The following is a 17981-nucleotide window of genomic DNA, read 5'->3' on the forward strand; positions in this document are numbered from 1 at the left end:
CGGGCTGTGAATTACGGGATGGTCTCTACCTCCCTGCCCAAAGCCGGGCTTTATTCTGCTTTTGCACCGAGCTGGGCCGGTCCTGCTGGCTGGGCTAGGCTGGCTGCGGTGTCACACAGTCCCACTGCCATTGAACAGCCCCAAGCGGGTGCTCGGAGCAGCCCCAGTGCTGGGCGTGTGGCACGCTCGGGATTGCCGTGCTGAACCGGCCTGCTCGGCCTCGCTTCCCGCTTTAGACACCTCCTGTCCCACCCAAACCCCCATCTCAGAGGGGTCGGTAACCCCAGTTTGCGCTGCCGTTCTCCCAGCTGTGCCCGCTGTGCTGCCCGGTGCGCCCTGGCTCTCGGGGCCAGCGGTCAGTGCAGGCGGGGTCCCAGCGCAGCCCCCGGTGCCCGCTGGCCCTCGGGCCGAGCTCCCGGCACACGGGGCTGAGGGGGTCTGCGAGGGGCGGCAGGAGCCGGCTCCTCCACCGCCAGCGCCGGGAGGGCTTCGCCCCGCGTTACCGGCGAGAGGAGCCGTCCTCGGCTCGGCGCCCGCGGGCGGGCTGGGGCCGGTGCCCAGGGCGGGGGATGCGGGGCTGTGCGCTGACCGCGGCTCCTCCCGCGGTGCCAGCGGCCGGGAGCCGGAGGGGAGCGGGGCGGGGAGGCCGACGGGCCCGCGGGGTCGGGGTGCGTGTGCGGAGCGCGGGGGGGCGGAAGCCGCGTCCGGGACCCGCCCCGGCCCCGCTGACTCACGGCGGCCGCGCGGCCCGGCCCGGCCTGGCCTGGCCGGGACATGGGCGGCCCCGCCGCGCCGCGCCCGCGGGGGCTCCGGGGGGCGCGCCGGGGGCTCCTGCCGCCGCTGCTGCCGCTGCTCCGGCTGCTCCTGCTGCTGCTCCCGCCGCCCTCGGCACAGGTACGGCCGCCGCTGGCAGCGGGGGTGCGCGGGGGTGGGACAGCGCCCGGGAGGGGACAGCGCGGTGTGAGCCCGTGCTCCCGGTGTGAGCCTGTGCTCCCGGTGTGAGCCCGTGCTCCCGGTGTGAGCCCGTGTTCCCGGTGTGAGCCCGTGCTCCCGGTGTGAGCCCGCGCTCCCGGTGTGAGCCTGCGCTCCCGGTGTGAGCCCGTGCTCCCGGTGTGAGCCCGTGCTCCCGGTGTGAGCCTGCGCTCCCGGTGTGAACCCGTGCTCCCGGTGTGAGCCCGCGCTCCCGGTGTGAGCCCGTGCTCACCGTGCCCCGCGCGTCCTGCGGGAGGGCACACGGCACTTGGTGCCCGGGGTGTGACAGGGGCGCCCCGCGCTCGGGGCAGGTGCGGCCCGCGGGTGACACCGGGGAGCGGGGCCCGAACCGGCCCTCGGGCGGGGGCACCCGCAAGGTGCTCGTGGTGCGGGCGAGGGGCCGTGGGGCCGGGATGCTGCCGGGGGCCCGCGGCCGTACGTGGGTGCCGTTGGCCGCGCTGCGATGGAGCGCCGGGCTGTCACCCGGGCCGGGGGCTCCCAGAGCGGAGACTGCTCTCCATCCTCACCCCGGGCCCGGCTGTGGCCGGCAGCGGAGTCCCCTTCCCCCTCTGCCTGGTCCTGCTGCCTGTCAGGGTGGTGCCTTCAGAGCCGGATCCAGCTCCTGCAGCTGGTGGCGGTTCAAGTGGATAGGCAGCGTGCCAGGGTGGCTTTGGATTACACGGCTAGAGCTGCTTCGCTGGAGGGAGCAGGGGATGCTGGCGCCAGTTTCTGTCTGTGCTTGGCCATCCCTCTCTATCCGTCCTTGGGGGAGCGAGTGTGCCCCGAGCCCACGGCTGAGCTCGGCCCCAGCGGCATCACTGCAGAGTCCAGAGCGCTGTGGTGGAACCTCGGGAAAGCTCCTGGGACAGCTCGTGGGAACAGCCACACTTGTGAGCTGGGGCTGGGACCAGGGGGAGGGTGGCAGCTCCCGGGCATCCAGTGCTCCCAGTTCTGCCCATGGTGGTTTATGGGGAGCAGGGCAGGCAGCCTGGCCTTTGCCCGAGTGCCCTGGCACCAAAACGCCTGCAGAAGGGATGGAAAAAACCCCAGTGCTTGAGGGGGGAAGGAAGCAGAGAGCCCTGATGGCTGGGGGCCCAGCAGTCTCAGTTTCCCCCGGGCAGGTGGGAAGAGCAGACGGCAAGAGCCCCATGTCTGCCAGCCTGCCACGTCCCCAGCCAGCAGCAATCCCTCCTGCATGGCCATGGGGGCTGGAGGAGCCATGGTGGAGAGCAGTCCCCTGCCGTGTCCTCTGGGCAAAGCCAGAGCAGGGAAACTCACTCTGACCTCACCTGAAAATTAAGCAAAAAGAAGTGCAAATAAAAGAACTGGGCGGGAGGCGCAGAGGCTGATATGAGGTGCATTGTGAGGGAGATGGTGTGTGTTCCTGTGCTCTGTTGCAGCTGAAGGAATCTCCTGGCCCTGCCACTCTTGTACTGTCAGGTTCTGCTCTGCAAATGGTCTCAGGCTCGCATGCAGGTCCTGGCTGGGCACAGGCTGTGGCTGCTCCCTGCTCCACAGCATGGACAGGCCCCCAGGACAGGCTCTGCCAGCTCAGACTCCCGAGCAGCGAGGGGACTACTGAGGGGCTGGGCTCCAGGGGTGTCCTTGTGCCTCTCACGCTGATCTGCGGCCATGCAGGGGCTCAGGTGCTACTGCCAAATCCCTGGCACTGGGGACTGCCAGAGCCGTGTGTGTCCCGTGCTGTTTGCCCATCCCTGTTTGCTGACAGGGTGAGGCTGGCATATGTGCTGCTGGCTGAGCTGGCACTTGCTATGCAGACGCCATACGTGGAAGGAGCAGCTCCTCTTCCCAGGTGAATTTGCAATTACTTCCTCAATGTCAGGTAGCTGAAACCTGCAGCTCTGAAGGCCCAGGCAAGCAATCATCACTTCTCTGGCATGAAAAGTCACTAGACTCGTTTGTTTCTGGAAGGAGCTGCTCTTGTCACCTTTAGAAAGGCATCCAGGGTTGTGACTGGGAACAGCCACACTACAATTCATCCCACCTGTGGGAAAACTTGTTCCAGGGAGAGGAGGGAGAGGGAAGGCTACTCCAGCCCCAGGATGGTTCTGGTGGGATGTGAGCCAGGGGCTATAGGGGTGGGTGGTCACTGAGGGTGCAGCTGCCCCAGGAGCTGAGCTGCACAGAGGAGCTGGGCTGGGGGATTGTTCCCAAGTCTGGCTGATCTCTTGAGGACGGTGTGTCTGTCCTAGAGCCTCAAAGGCAGTGCTGTGACTGTCCCAGAAACGCTGCTCTTCATCTCCACACTGGATGGGAACCTCCATGCCGTCAGCAAGAGCACAGGGGACATCAAGTGGACCCTGAAGGATGGTGAGTAGTGACTGGGAGACATTTGTTTACAGCCTAGCTCCTGGAGCATATTTGGGGTTTGGGAACGCTCCCCTGGCCTGGCTCTTGCTGGATGAACTCTGGGCTGCCAGTGCCTCCAGCCCGGGGTGCACTGCCAGCCCTGGCCCCAGGCACGGATGAGCATCTGCCTCTGGTGTCTCTTTTGGCTCTGAGAGGCAAACAGGCTGCGTGGCTGGGCTGGGTGACAGTGCCACGCTGGGTAAACAGTGGTGTTGTGCTGTCCCACTCACAGGAGCGCTGCTGATGTGGCCTCTCACTCTCTGTTTCAGATCCCATTCTGCAGGTGCCGGTCTATGTGGCAGAGTGAGTGTCACCCCCACTGGGCAGTGCAGGAGGCTCCCTGATAACCGATGGAGCAACAGCAGGAAAGGGGAAACACAGAGAAATGAAATGCCCAGCCCATGCTGTGGCATCACCTTACCCTGTCCCTGGTGCTGGCACATGGTGATGAGGAGGAGCTGGCACCTGCTGCACAGCCAAGGAACTCTCAGCTCGACTACACACACCAGCATGGAGAGAAAGAGAGGGAAATCCCCCTGAGAGCTCAGGGGCAGGCGGGGCAGCAAGAGCTCCTTGAGACAGGCAGGGCATCCACCAGCCTGGTGGGTGGGCACTGGGTGGCTGTGGGAAGTCCAGGACTGACCAGAGCGGGATTTATCTCCTGCCAAATCCAGCGCTGCAGGTGCCCAGGAAAGGTCAAGTCCTGCAGGGACTCACCCTGGAGCAAACTGCTAAAGGGGATTCTGCAGTGTAGGCACTCTGTGTCCTTGGAGGTGCCCAGGGCAGGGGGTGGCTCACGTTTTATCCTTCTCTTGTGCTTCCCAGGCCAGCATTCCTTCCAGACCCCAATGACGGCAGCCTGTATATCCTGGGAGGAAAGAACAAAGAAGGCTTGATGGTCAGTAGGGCTGTGGGGCCGTGGGCATGCTGTGAGCCCTGGGGTGCCCTGGGCTGCAGGGGTGACCCTGCCCTGCCCCTGTGTTGCAGAAGCTGCCGTTCACCATCCCGGAGCTGGTGCAGTCCTCGCCGTGCCGCAGCTCGGACGGGGTGCTCTACACCGGTACGGAGCTCTGGGGAGTGCAGGACAGCACTGCCTGGGCTCCAGGAGCCGTGCGGGGCCACAGGCAGGGCTCAGAGGGAGCTCCTGGGGACAGGGGGCTGCGGGGGCTTACAGAGAAGGCATTTTCCTTCTCAGGGAAGAAACAGGACAGCTGGTTCATTGTGGACCCCAAGTCAGGGGAAAAGCAGACCACCCTCTCAACAGAGGCCTGGGATGGTCTGTGCCCATCCAGCCCCTTGCTCTACATCGGACGGACCCGTAAGTGCCCCCATCGACCACTTGGTGCCAGGAATGGGGCACTGCAGGTGACCTCGTGCCCTGCTCCTGTCCCCAGAGTACGTCATCACCATGTATGACACCAAGTCACGGGAGCTGCGCTGGAATGCCACCTTCTCTGAGTACTCGGCCCCGCTCTGCGAGGAGTCCTACCACTACAGTGAGTGCAACTGCAGCGGCCATGGGAGCCGTGGCAGTCAGGGCACACAGCTCCCCAGTGCCCACAGCAGCAGGACTCTGGCTGTGCCCATTGCTGGGGAGAACAGGCAGCAGCCCATGGCCAGTGACAGAACTGAGGGTGACCAGAGGAGACACAGCTGAAGTGCTCATCCCTCATCCCTCTTGCTCTCTGCAGAAATGGCACACTTGGCCTCAAGTGGGGACGGGCTGGTGGTGACCCTGGACAAGGAGAGTGGGGAGGTCCTGTGGGCACAGAACTACGGCTCACCTGTGGTTGGCATCTACCTGTGGCACCAGGACAGCCTGCGCCGCCTGCCCCACCTCAACCTGGCCATGGAGACCCTGCGCTACCTGACCTTCCAGTCACAGGACATCCACGTCCTCAAGTGGAGCTACCAGTCCGTCAAGGACTTCACTGCCACCAAGACCCAGCTGCTGTAGGTGGTTCCTGAGCGATGGCAGCCGGTGGCATTCGTGTTCCCCGTGCTCGGCCACCCTGGTCCTGGTGGATGGAAGGTGATGCTTGTCCTTGCCCTGCAGGCCGGCGCTCTACGTGGGGAAGCACGCCACCAGTTTCTATGCTGTGACCTCCCTGGTGCACAGCAGCGTGGCACTGGTGGTGAGTGTCCCCTCTGCCCCTCTGGAGCCACCATGGCATGTCCAGCCTGGTGCCCCACGAGCTGCCACATCCCCAGCCCCAGGGCATCACACTGGCCAGGATCGACGGCCCCACCACGGACGAGGTGACCATGAGGGAGTCCGGGGAGTGCGAGATCACGCCCAGCACGGATGTCAAGTACCCGCAGGGCAGCATCGCCTCGCCTCCCAACCAGTGGCTGCTCATAGGTGCGGAGCAGTGGTAGGCACAGACTCACCCATGTCCTGGCTCCCAGATGGTGCCCAAGCAGGGAACACCCCGAGCTGCAGCTGTGCTTTAGGGACAATAGGCAACCTGCTCTGCCCGGCGGGGTGAATGGGATTAAGGCTGAGTCACCTCGGGCTGGGCTAACGCTGGCCTGGGACTCCTTTCAGCCTCTCCTTGTGTCCCCTCCCCCTTGGGACTCCTTTCAGCCCTTCCTTGTCCCCTCTCCAAGAGTGACTGCTGGACATCCTGTGCAGGGGTGGGCAGGGGCCCTTTGAAGCAGGGCTCACAGTTACCCATGCTGGGGGTCCCATGAGAAGCAACCCTCCTACTCCAGGAGGGCCAGGACTGCTGGCAAGGGATGGATGCTGAAACCAAGAGGTGAACTGAGGGTTGTCTCTGTTCCCCTCCTGCCAAAGGGCACCATGAGCTGCCTCCTTTGGTCCACACCACGATGCTGCGAGCCTTCCCAGAGAACCTGAGGAAAACCACGGAAACCATCATCCCCAGGGCTCCTCCCAGCAGGACCGTGTTCGACGATGTGAGTGGTGAAGGGTGCTGGGTCACTGAGGGGTCTGTGCTGCTTGGGGTGGGCAGTGGGTCCCCAGCATGGGATGGGACAGGAAGGAAGTCCCAAAGCCAAGTGCCCTGCGGTCTGTGCCTCAGCCAGCCCTGGGTGTGTGTTGCAGTTCCTGGCCCCGAGCAGCCCGGAGGCACCAGCTGTCCGCAGCGAGGGGCAGCTCCAGGCAGACCCCGCACTGGGGGAGCAGCTGGAGGTGTACCCCGAGTCTGGCACCTGGGACCTGGTGATGGCTGGCGTGGGCACGACTCTGCTGGGCGGGGGAATCCTGGTCCTGCTGCTCATGGTGAGTGCTGGTGGTGGAGGGAGAGGGACACGCAACCGACGCCCCAGCGTGGTTCCAGGCTCTGAGTATTCCCGTGGTTTGTGTTCCAGAAACTGCAGCGGCAGCATGTGGCCCAGCAGCAGCAGCTGGAGGAGCAGATACAGCTCCTGCAGCAGCAGCAGGAGATGCTGCTCTCGGGCCGAGTCTCCAGGGAGGGCGTCCCTGAGGAGCCCGGGGAGCTGGAGCTGAGCCAGGGAAGTGCCTCAGAGCTCTCACAGGGCTCCAGCCCCTCCACCTGCCTGAAGGACCCGGCTAATGGGACAGTCAGCCCAGAGCCAGCTGTCACAGGGGCTGCTGAAGGTGGGTGCAGGGGCAATGGGCAGGCTGTGGGGGCTTCTGTCCAGAGACACCAGCACCCAGAGCAGGTTCAGGGCTGCCTGCAGATGAGAGGGCTGCAGCCCACCTGGGATGGGTGCTGATCTGCTGCTGGATAAGCATGGGCTACATAGGAGTAGGGCCCAAGAAATGGCCAGATGAATAGAGAAACAGGTGTCCTCCATACAGAACTAATGGTTGGAGGCTGTCTTCTCTCCATTGCAGATGCAGAACCAGACCTGGTTGTAGTTGGGAAAGTTTCTTTTAACCCCAAAGATGTGCTGGGCCATGGAGCTGGAGGAACCTTTGTCTTCAGGTGAGTGACACTGGGTGCCTGTCCCCCCTCTGCTCCCTTTCTCCCTGGGAGCCAGGGTAGTGGGATGGTGACAGGGAGAGTGACAAGGCAGCTCAGGATGGTGGCCACTGGTTCAGGGACTTTTGAGAGCTCACCCCCTTCACCTTCTTCTGGTCCTCATCCTGCCCATCCTGGAGCTGGGCTCGTGGCCCTCATTGACCAGGCACTGGGTACACAGGGTAGGTCCCCCTTACACCCCCTCTCTGCCTGCCTGCACTGGCTCTGGCCCCTCGCACGGTTTCGAGGCTCTGGCTGAGCCCCTTTTCCAGCACTGAACACAGAAAACATGAGGGATGTCATTTTCCTACAAAATTGAGACCCTCCATTTCCCAGCTTACAGTGGGAAGATCTCTTCCTGTCAGTGATGTGACAAGGCTTTGGGGTGCAGCAGTGAGGGTACAGCATGCTGGGGATCCTTGGGTGAGGGTGGCCGGGCCCTGCTGCACAGGGGCACACCAGACTCTGTGCACAGGGGGCAGTTCGAGGGCCGCAGTGTGGCCGTGAAGCGCCTCCTGCCCGAGTGCGTGCACCTGCTGGACCGCGAGGTGCGGCTGCTGCGGGAGTCGGACGAGCATCCCCACGTGGTGCGCTACTTCTGCACGGAGCGGGACCGGCAGTTCCACTACATCGCCATCGAGCTGTGCTCCGCCACGCTGCAGGAGGTGAGCCGGGCACAGGAGCCCTGCAGACACCGGCCTTGGGCACAAACTGCCTCTGCAGGGGCTCCTCTCCATTGCCCCATCACGCCGGGGTGGCGTCTCTCCAGCCAGCTTGCCCTTGCCCAGTAAATGAGGCTTAGTTCCTCTCCTGTGTGGTTCCAGTACGTGGAGAGCCCCAGCTTTGAGCGCCGTGGGCTGGACCCGGTGTCCGTGCTGCGTCAGACCATGTCGGGGCTGGCCCACCTGCACTCCCTCAGCATCGGTAAGGGCCAGCAGTCCCCTCTGCAGCCCCTCCTCATGCTGCAGGGTTTGGGCAGTGGCTGTGGGGATCAGCAGCACATGGGGCTGTGCCAGAGCCCTGTTTGCTGCAGCCCTGCCGGGTGACACCACAGCCTCTCACTTGCAGTGCACCGTGACCTGAAGCCCTGTAACATCCTCATCTCTGTCCCGAACCGCCACGGGCAGATCCGCGCCGTCATCTCCGACTTCGGCCTTTGCAAGAAGCTTCAGGGGGGCCGACAGAGCTTCAGCCTCCGCTCCGGGATCCCCGGCACTGAGGGCTGGATTGCGCCCGAGGTGCTGCAGGAGGCCCCGAAGGAGAACCCTGTCAGTGAGCCGTGGCCACCCTGCCCCGGGTGCTCCTTGGGCCCATTGTGGCAGTGTCCCCATGCTGGTGGTGTCCCCAGGTCACACTGCTGGGGTGCACAATTAAGATGAGAGCTCCGTGAGCCAGAGCCAGCCCAGACACAGGCACTGTGCTCCTTGCCAGGGCTGTCCCCATGCTCCTGCCCTTGTGGACAGTGGCCAGCTGTGTTCAGCACCCGTGTCTCATTAGGCTCCATTAGTCCTCAGAAATTCAGGGTGGGGAGGTTGGAGGGGCTGTGAGATGCTGCCAAGGTCACGCTTCTCTCTTCAGAATTGGGGATCTCATTCCCACTGGGAGCAGCTGCTGCACTGATCCTGGGCAGGGCAGTGCTGGGGCTCATGCTGGTGTCTGTTTGCCTGCTGGTGGGACACCTGCAGCCCCTGCGTGTCCATTGGGCTGTGGAGTCCTGAATTCTGGCTGTGCCTCTGGAAACCCCTTCTCTGTTGGGGACCTGGGGTGATGGGGCTCCCTAAGCACAGGGAGCAGAGCAGGAGTCTCATGCGATGCATTTTCCAGCAGTTCTGCAGCCAGTGACAAATTGTGCAGATGAAAGGACAGAGAAGTGGCAGGTAAAGGTTTCCTCACCCTTTGCCTGAGGGTCCCCCGTGCCCCCGTGTTTTGCAGACCAGTGCTGTGGACATCTTCTCAGCCGGGTGCATCTTCTACTACGTAGTGTCGGGGGGCCAGCACCCCTTTGGGGACAGCCTGCGGCGCCAGGCCAACATCCTGGCGGGCTGCTACCAGCTGAGCTGCCTGCAGGAGGAGGCTCACGGTGAGACCCGTCCCCACGGCCCCGCACCGCGGGGAGGCTCTGGCCTGAGGGCAGCTGCCTCTCCTGGCGCAGGGGTGAGCTCTCTGCTGTTCTGCTTCACCCCCAGACAAGCTCGTTGCGAGGGAGCTGATTGTGGCGATGATCAGCTCCGAGCCCCAGCGCCGGCCCTCGGCCCCTGTCGTCCTTGTGCATCCCTTTTTCTGGAGTGAGGAGAAGCAGCTGCAGTTCTTCCAGGTGAGTCTGTGCTGTCCCACCAACAGGTGTGCACTGAAAAACGTGCTGGAAACTGTTGCATTTAGGTCTACATGCTCCTTGTGAGCTACTCTTATGGGGGGTGAGCGGTCCCTGGGTCTGTGTCCCACCTCGTGCAGAGCAGGGGCAGTGCCGTACCCACCTCTTGGGCACACAGGACGTCAGTGACCGTGTGGAGAAGGAGCCAGCCGAGGGGCCCATCGTCTCAGCCCTGGAATCGGGGGGACGGGCGGTGGTGAGGACCAACTGGAGGATGCACATCTCCCTCCCGCTGCAGATGGGTGAGCATGGAGGGGCCAGGCTCATCATTGGGCCCAGTGAAGCAGGGGGGCTTCAGGGGCTGGTGCTTTTACTGGCCAGCAGGCACCTGCTTGTGCCCAGGAGCCAAAAGCGGGGCAGGTAAAGGTGGCAGCCCTTCCTTGGGAGGCCACAGTGCAGCTGGGCTGGGGCTGGCACTACATGGGCTGTGTCCCCCCTCACTCCGTGTCTCTCCTGCTGTCCCCAGACCTGAGGAAGTTCCGCACCTACAAGGGGGGGTCAGTGCGTGACCTGCTGCGGGCCATGAGGAACAAGGTACGGCCACCCAGCTGCCCCGCGGCCCTGCCACCCGCACTGTCCCCGTCCCCGCTCACCTCACCCTCTCTCCTGCAGAAGCACCACTACCACGAGCTGCCGGCCGACGTGCGGGTGGCCCTGGGCTCCGTCCCCGAGGGCTTCGTGCAGTACTTCACCTCCCGCTTCCCGCGGCTGCTGCTGCACACGCACGGGGCCATGCGGGTCTGTGCCCATGAGCGCACCTTCCGCTCCTACTACTGCCAGGGCCTGAGGGGCGACGGCGCCTGAGGGCCGCGGGTGCTGCCTGAGGGCCGTGGGTCATGCCCGAGGACCGGGGGCCATGCCTGAGGGCCGCGGGTGCTGCCTGAGGGCCGCGGGTCATGCCTGAGGGCCGCGGGTCATGCCCGAGGACCAGGGGCCATGCCTGAAGGCCATGGATCGTGCCTGAGGGCCATGGATCGTGCTTGAGGGGCAGCAGTGCCCGAGGGCTGCAGGTCATGCCTGAGGCCATGGGTCACACCCGAGAGCCACAGTCATGCCCAAGGACCGTGGGTCATGCCCGAGGGCTGTGGCTGCTGCTCCCAGCCTGGGCCCTCTCTCAGGGTCCTGCTGCCAGCCAGGCAAGGGCGCAGCAGCTGGGGCACAGGACAGCACCGTGCTCTCACCTGGGGGACCCTCTGGGCAACCAACACTGCCAACACACACAGACTCAGGTGTGAAGGCATTTGGGTCAGAAAACAAGGACATCTCAGGTCGATACAGTGCTTGGAGAAGAAAGAGGAAAACACGTTGTGTTTTCACAGTGGGGCCCTGGCACAGCAACACCCTCAGGCTGCCATCAGCCTCAGGGGACAGTCACCAGGGACAGAAAGCTTTGTGCCTTAGGTTCTCTCCTGTGCCAGGGCCTGGGGACGCAGCTCCTTGAGCTGTGCTCAGGACCGGGCTCCCAGTCCTGACACTGGAGCTGCCCCTCAGCCCCAGCAGGGCTGTGCTCACCAGGCCAGGCCCAGCAGCCACCCTGGGGCCGGGACCTGCCCGTGGCACCGGGCTGTGGGGGCACAGCCCCACCATGGGAGTGTGAATCTCAGCTGGGCTCACAACAGGGCTTTCCCCCTTAGGGGCCCCAGCAGCCTGTGCCAGGCCTGGTGGCACAGCATCCAGGAACAGTTGTCTCTGGGCACAAAGGAGGGAGGTTCCTTGCCCCTGGCATCCTTCTCTCAAAGACAGGCCTATGCCTGCAGCTCCCCCAGCCTCTCCTGCTGCCCAGGGCTGGTATCCCATGGGTGCTCTGGTTCATGGCATCCTCATGGGCATGTGGGCCCTATGAGCCAGCCTCCAGCACCAGCTGAGCCCATGGGCATAGAGAGCCCCACAGCAAAGTTCCGCTGTGGAACAGCAATAATCTTGTATAGTTTGATTCCTCTGTGTACTGGGGTGTGGGATTTTGTTACACAGGTAACAAGGTTTGTACCAGGTTTCTTTCCAGAATATATTTATACAAAATGTTATAAAAAATTAAAAAACTAAAACTTGTCCTGCTTATAAAAACAAACTGGCCTCAGAGCACCTCTGGTTGCTGGCAGGGAGCAGTGGTGGGAGAACAACACAGGCAGCTCACTGGGTTCCTGCTTGCCTGAGACAACTTGTGCTGATTCTTTAGCCATAATTAGTCATGGAGCCAAGGAAGAGGCATGCCCAGGCCAAGGGTAAGAGGATGTCTCATTGAGAGAGGAAGGCAGAGAGGTGCTGCCCCCTCTCTCAGCAAGGCAAAGGGAAGTAAAACAGCCTGGCTGCTGTTAAACAATCTTTATTCAAGTTATGAAATATACAAAAGTTGAGGTTTCATGGAGTTTCAGCATTAAAAGGCCAATTGCTCAAATCTCACCCCGGGCTCATTCAATACCTTACCTGAGCTTCTGCCAGAGGAAACGAAGCCCAGAGCACGGGCACAGCCATGTACAGACACCTCACTGCCAGCTCTGCTCTCTCAAGAGCAGCCCCAGGCACCTCAAACGAGAGGGCTGGTTTGGAGCTGGGTTTTTGGCTTTGGGAAATTAGAAAAACAGACTAGGTAGGGAATTTAAAAATACACTTTGTTAGGAGCAGGAAGCAAGAAACCTTTGGGCACCAGTCAGTGAACAACACCATTCCCACAGCAGCAGGGGCTTCCTCGGGGCAGTGAGCCCATACCCAGGAGTGGGAACCCAGCTGGGCCATGGGAGGGAAGCTGCCAGACCTCTCCCTCCGCAGCCGGGCAGTTTGGCACCGATGTCGAGTCCAGCAAGAACGAGGTCTAGGAGGAAGATTTCACGCGGCCCGAGCCAGACTTGGAGCTGAGGAGCTTCTCCACCATGGTGCGGGCGTAGCGCAGGCGGCTGGCCAGCTCCCGGCAGCAGCCGTGCTCCTCGATCAGGCTCAGCTTGTATGTGCGGAAGTCCCGTTTCTCATCTATGTACGTCACAGCAGCCATGAGAGGGCACAGGATGACCTTGGTGTGGTCCTGGGGGGTGAGAACACATGCTCGCTGAGCACCATGCTCCTTGGGGCAGCATTTCCTCGGCATGAGCCATCTCAGGACACCCAGAGTGTGTGACAAAATCCCTCTGTAGAATTCATTCAGAGTGCAGCAAAGGGCAACAGCTGGCTGCAGCAGCCAGCCTGCTGCTGCAGAGCACAGCCCCTCACAAGGGAGGACACTCTGGGGGCTTTAGGTACCAGCACAGACAGCTCCCAGAGCCAGGCTCCCTGGGCACAGCCTTGGCTCAGGTCATCCCCTCTGCCGCCGTCCCAGCCACACCACGTGCAGCCAGAGCCACAGCCCTGCAAAGAGCCTCACCTGGAAGAAGTTGATCTGCACAGTGCCGTTGCTGAGGTGCAGGATGATGGCGCTGCGGGTCCGGAACCAGGTGCACAGGTAGGGCAGTCGGGCCAGCTCGTCCCCCTCCCGTGGCGTGATGTTCGCCCCTGCCTTCAGCAAGTGCTCGCTCATGTAATTCCGGAAATACTTCAGTAGTGTTATCTGCAGAAGGGATGGGCTGTGAGGGGCTGAGGGTGACCCCAGGCATGGGGAGGGGGAGCACAGTCCCAGATCCTCCTTGCATCTCTCAGAGCTTGAGGTGTCACAGCAAAAACTTGTGGAAATCGTCAAAGTTAACTCTGTGACACATCAGACTTGCTTTGCTGAACACTTTGTACATGCATGTCTTGTGAGGACTAACTGCTCATAAATGAGCCTCAGATAGCAGCTAGAGCTGCTAGTGTCTGTCCTTGGGGCTATGTGCCACCAGCTAGAGGAAGCCTGCAAAGTGCCAGTGGCCTCAGTAAACATTTCTCCCTGGATCCCACCCTGCCATCAAAGCCTAAGGGTGGCAGGAGTCTCACCACCCCCCGGCCAGGGCTCCTGCCCCCAGGACTGACTTTGCTGAACACTTTGTACATGCATGTCTTGTGAGGACTAACTGCTCATAAATGAGCCTCAGATAGCAGCTAGAGCTGCTAGTGTCTGTCCTTGGGGCTATGTGCCACCAGCTAGAGGAAGCCTGCAAAGTGCCAGTGGCCTCAGTAAACATTTCTCCCTGGATCCCACCCTGCCATCAAAGCCTAAGGGTGGCAGGAGTCTCACCACCCCCCGGCCAGGGCTCCTGCCCCCAGGACTGACCTTCTTGTTGAGGGCAGAAGGGTAGGACCTCACGGTGAAGTAGGACTCGGTGTTGTTCTGCTCAATGTACTGCAGGTTGTCCCCATCGTTGTACATGATGAGCCGAGTGGAGTCATTGAAGAGAACCCCAACGCTGTTGTCACAGAGCTGGTAACCTGCCCAGAAGGGACCCCATGAGACCTTCAATCTCAGGGGACAACAAGCAGTGGGAAGTACCAAGGCAGATGGTTTATCACCCAGGGATTCCCTAACAGCCATCCCAACAAGGCCCTGCCAGGTCTCCTCTTTGGGGAGGTCTGGCTGGCACTTTTCCACCTCTGGATTTGTCATCTCCCTTATTGCATCAGCTGCTTCAAAAACAGCCTCTGCTGCCACCTTGGATCCCTGTGCAGGCTGGGGAGAACTTGGTCATGCACAGGTACCATTGTCCACGTTAAAGTGGCCAGGGCTGATGGCCACTGCTCTGGATTCCTGGGGTATTTGGTAAGATTCCTGGCAGTGGTCTTGGACACACACACTGGAATATGGTGATTAAAAACCCAGGCCTAGGAAATGCCCCAACCCAGGCTTCTGCCAGCCCCCTCAGACACAAGGAAAGCCTGAAGCATTTCCACCAATGGTATTTACCGAGTCCATATTTATCTGAGTAGTCCACCCATTTGCTAACCCAGAAGATGGGAATGCAGGCCGGGTCCTCAGCTTCTTCTGCAGGAAGAAAGCAGCTTGTTAGGAGACATTTCCCACAGCCAGTGCACCCCATGAGGCCCGTGGGCTGCCCCAGGCTCACCTTGCCTCACTGCCACTCTCTCGGAGGGCTTGGCTGCGTTGACTGCAGTCAGCTGCTGCAACATGTCAGCCAGGTGGCAGCTGACAGCATCTCCCACCTCCCGCAGCCCCGCCGCCTCCTCCTTCTCCGGCAAGGGCTCCTGGGCAGGGCTGTCCAGTCCTGGGCAGAGACACAACACTGAGATGTGACCAGGGCGAGGTTCCAAAGGCACCAGGTACAGACAACACCTGACACACAGAACAACTTATGTTGGAAGGGACCGTGGTGGCACATGAGCAGGGTAATTCCAGAGCACAGGATGTGTCCAGAGGATTCTGGAGTATCTCCAGTGAGGGAGACTCCACACACCCTCTCTAGGCAATCTGTTCAGTGCTCAGGCACTGCATAGGAGAGGTCTTCCTTGTGTTCTGGTGAAGCTTCCCAGGCATCAGTTTGAGCCCCTCACAGAGCTGAAGCAAATGCAGTGCTTCGTCCCGGGCAGAGCAGGGAGAGCCCCCTCACCACAAATGCTCTGAGTTTCCATAAGGATCAGGAGATGATATGAGGGAGGCACACTGAAGGTTGTGGATGCTGCTGGAGGCGGGCAGGCCGTGCCCAGCCCCACCCAGGCACCCACACCCACCTTTATTGAGCGCGGTCAGCGGCTTCCGCCCGCCGAGCTCCAGGCTGCTGGGAGCCAGGGAGAAGCGGGGAGCGATGGTGAGGCAGCTGGTGGGCAGGCGGCTGGGCAGGTACCCCGAGGTGAAGAACTCGTCGTTCAGCAGCTCATCGATGGTCGGGCGCGTGGCAGGGTCCGACCTCAGCATCTTCTGGATGAGGTTTGCAGCCACAGGGTTGATGTGCTGAGGGACAGGTGGAGTTTAGAGATGGGTCAGGGACAATGTGCACTAGTGACAAATGAACGGGGTTTGCAGCCCAGGGAAGTTCTGCCTGGAGCAGAGCTCCAGCGCTGCATTGGGCAAGCAGGACACGAGCCTGGGGAAGCAGAATTGGGTGGCACAGAGAACTGGCTCCTAACAGCACCCAGACCCTGAGGTCAAATGACTTGAGCAACACCAACTCATCAGCAGTGTGATGAGCTGGGGACCTGGCCCAGACCTCATGGACTTGCCCATGTCCATTCACCCCCACACACCATCAGCCCAGCTCAGATTTTTTCTGGATTGCAGGGCAGGGAGCTGCTGGCTCCCCACAAGGCTCATGCCACCCCAGTCTGAACCAGCCCCCCAGCACTGAGAGCCCCTGCCCTGCTGGAGAGCCCAAGAAGTGGCAGACACAGAGGCTGCAGCAGGAGGCTCACCAAGCACCACTGTGGGCCAAACAGATGCTCCATGGGAAGCAGCTTACCTTGGGAATGGTGTACTCGTTCTTCTTGATCCGGATGTACGTATCCTTTAGACAAGAGGTCTCAAAAGGCGGTTTCCCCACCAGCAGAGTGTACCTGGCCATTCCCAGACAAAAGAGGGTCAGTTTTGAAAAGAGACTCAGATTGTGCACAGGAGCAACCATGTCCTAAGCACACCCAGGGGCTTTCCTGGCAGGGGGAACACACTTGGCATTAGACACTGACAGCTACGTGTACTGTGCCTGGATCCTGTCCCCTGGAAAGGGAAGCTGGGATCCATCACCCTGCAGGGAAAGTTTCAGTTGGGGAAGGTCGGGAGCTGCCTGGCAGCAGGACTCAGCACTGCGGAGACAGTGACCTGGAGCTTTGGATCACACTGAAGCTCAGAGGGGCCAAGGAGACCAGAACCACAGGGATTGCCCATCTCCATGGCAGCTTGACTCACATGATGCAGCCAATGGACCAGATGTCCACCTCAAAGCTGTGCCCCTTCTTGCCCAGCACCTCTGGGGCGATGTAGTTGGGTGTCCCACACAGGGTCTTCTTGCGCTCCCCATCATACTCTACCTTGGTGGCCAGGCCAAAGTCACCTGGAGGGACAGGGAGACGGGATATGACCAAGATGCCCTGGCTGGCCAGTCCCCGGGCTGGGGTCCCTGCACTTACCGATCTTCACCTCCATGTCGTCGCTGAGGAAGAGGTTGCCCAGCTTGAGGTCGCGGTGGATGACGCGGTGGCTGTGCAGGTACTGGCAGCCCAGGATGGTCTGCCGCAGGTAGTACCGCACCTCGGGCTCGCTCAGCGCCTTCCGCCGCTTGTGCAGCTCCAGCAGCGACTGCGGGGGACGGGGGATCAGTACCGGGGCGGGGGTTGCGGGACAAGGAGGAGCTCAGTACCGCAGGACGCGGGGAAGGGGACAGTCCATACCCGGGGACACCGATACCCGCCCCCCGGCCCCTCACCCTGCGGCGGCAGAGCTCCAGCACGACGTAGACAAAGTCGTCGTCCTCGAAGAAGCCCTGGAAGCCGACGACGTGGCGGTGGGAGAGGCTGCGGTGGATGGCGATCTCCATGGACATCTTCTCCTTCTGGTGCGGCTTCACCAGCAGCGACTTGGGCACCACCTTCCCCGCGAACACCTCCCGGCTCTCGGCCTCGGCCAGCTCGTAGCACCGCGCGAAGCCGCCCTTGCCCAGGAACCGCCCGCGCACGAAGCTGCGCCGGGTGCGGGGGTCCACGAGCACCTTCGGCACCTCCTTCCCCCCCGCCGCCGCCGCCGCCGCCGTCCGGGCCGGCTCCGCCAGCGCCGCCGGCCGCGCCGCCTTCCCGCCCGGCGCGTTCATGCTGTGTCCGCGCTGGGGCTCCGCCGGGCCCCGGCTGCCTGCACCGAAAGAGCGGCTGCGGGAGGGCGGCGGGTCCCGGTGCAGCAGTGGGTGCCGGGGAAGCGGCACGTGCCGGGTCCCTGCACCGGTGCAGCTGCGGGTCTCGGTACCGGGGAGGCTGGGTGTGCCGAGTCCCTGTACCGGCGGGTCCCGGTGCAGTGGCGGCGCCGGGTGGCTGTGTCGGTACAGCCGCGGGTGCCTGTGGCTGTGCCGGGTGGCTGTTCCGGTGCCGCGGCGGGCCGGGCTGAGCTGGGCCGCTCGCTCGGTCCGGCCGCGATTCAAAGGCGGCGCCGGGGCCGTTACCGCGCGCGGCCGCTCCCCATTGGCCGCACGATTTAAAATCCACGCGGCGCGCGGGGCACCATGGGAGCCCAGGGAGACAGGCACCCGCGGGGGCGGGGCCGGGCGCGCTCGGACACGCCCCCGCGGCGCGCGCGGTGTGCGCGTGCGCCGGCGGCCGTTGGCTGCGGCCGCGCGCGCTCCCGGGGACCCCGAGCGCGGGCACGGGGCGCTCCGCCAAGGACATTCCCCGGGATTGGCACCGGCGTGGATTTTCCCGGCACAGGCCCTGCTGCGGCACCGCCCGCTCCCGCGGCTCCCATGTCCTGCGGTTCCCAGCGGGACTCCCGT

The 17981-nt window shown here is 62.6% G+C and overlaps 2 protein-coding genes across 2 annotated transcripts; one reads left to right on the forward strand and one right to left on the reverse strand.

The window, feature by feature from the left end:
- The first annotated feature begins 710 nt into the window (after positions 1 to 710).
- ERN2 (endoplasmic reticulum to nucleus signaling 2) lies at positions 711 to 11710 on the forward strand. The gene is made up of 22 exons (XM_077186961.1): positions 711 to 894; positions 3186 to 3303; positions 3612 to 3645; positions 4168 to 4240; positions 4330 to 4402; positions 4538 to 4660; positions 4737 to 4838; positions 5034 to 5295; positions 5399 to 5477; positions 5554 to 5704; positions 6140 to 6261; positions 6410 to 6586; positions 6676 to 6925; positions 7166 to 7256; positions 7768 to 7957; positions 8117 to 8216; positions 8361 to 8560; positions 9225 to 9372; positions 9479 to 9606; positions 9782 to 9905; positions 10130 to 10197; positions 10276 to 11710. The coding sequence occupies exons 1-22, from the start codon at positions 775 to 777 to the stop codon at positions 10465 to 10467; spliced, it is 2925 nt and encodes a 974-aa protein (XP_077043076.1). The 5' UTR covers positions 711 to 774; the 3' UTR covers positions 10468 to 11710.
- A 314-nt stretch (positions 11711 to 12024) lies between these two features.
- On the reverse strand, positions 12025 to 17621 carry PLK1 (polo like kinase 1). Its single transcript, XM_054643826.2, has 10 exons — positions 16932 to 17621; positions 16636 to 16804; positions 16415 to 16559; positions 15972 to 16065; positions 15247 to 15466; positions 14625 to 14783; positions 14465 to 14542; positions 13838 to 13992; positions 13016 to 13198; positions 12025 to 12679 (listed from the first exon to the last, which is right to left on the reverse strand). Exons 1-10 carry the CDS (start codon positions 17310 to 17312, stop codon positions 12473 to 12475), a joined length of 1791 nt encoding a protein of 596 aa, XP_054499801.2. The 5' UTR covers positions 17313 to 17621; the 3' UTR covers positions 12025 to 12472.
- Between the last annotated feature and the right edge of the window lie 360 nt (positions 17622 to 17981).

This window comes from Agelaius phoeniceus, chromosome 16, assembly GCF_051311805.1.
Source record: "Agelaius phoeniceus isolate bAgePho1 chromosome 16, bAgePho1.hap1, whole genome shotgun sequence".
In the NCBI taxonomy this organism is placed as follows: Eukaryota; Metazoa; Chordata; class Aves; order Passeriformes; family Icteridae; genus Agelaius; species Agelaius phoeniceus.

What these genes read in the sequence shown, in the direction of transcription:
- ERN2 (XM_077186961.1), top strand. Translation starts at nt 775, where the DNA reads ATGGGCGGCCCCGCCGCGCCGCGCCCGCGGGGGCTCCGGGGGGCGCGC. An exon ending in GCCACCAAGACCCAGCTGCT is followed by an intron (nt 5,296 to 5,398) that starts GTAGGTGGTTCC and finishes CTTGCCCTGCAG; the next exon opens with GCCGGCGCTCTACGTGGGGA. An exon ending in CTCCCTCCCGCTGCAGATGG is followed by an intron (nt 9,906 to 10,129) that starts GTGAGCATGGAG and finishes TGCTGTCCCCAG; the next exon opens with ACCTGAGGAAGTTCCGCACC.
- PLK1 (XM_054643826.2), bottom strand. Translation starts at nt 17,312, where the DNA reads ATGAACGCGCCGGGCGGGAAGGCGGCGCGGCCGGCGGCGCTGGCGGAG. An exon ending in TGGTCCATTGGCTGCATCAT is followed by an intron (nt 16,066 to 16,414) that starts GTGAGTCAAGCT and finishes GGGAATGGCCAG; the next exon opens with GTACACTCTGCTGGTGGGGA. An exon ending in TGCAGATCAACTTCTTCCAG is followed by an intron (nt 12,680 to 13,015) that starts GTGAGGCTCTTT and finishes CTCACCCCCCAG; the next exon opens with GACCACACCAAGGTCATCCT.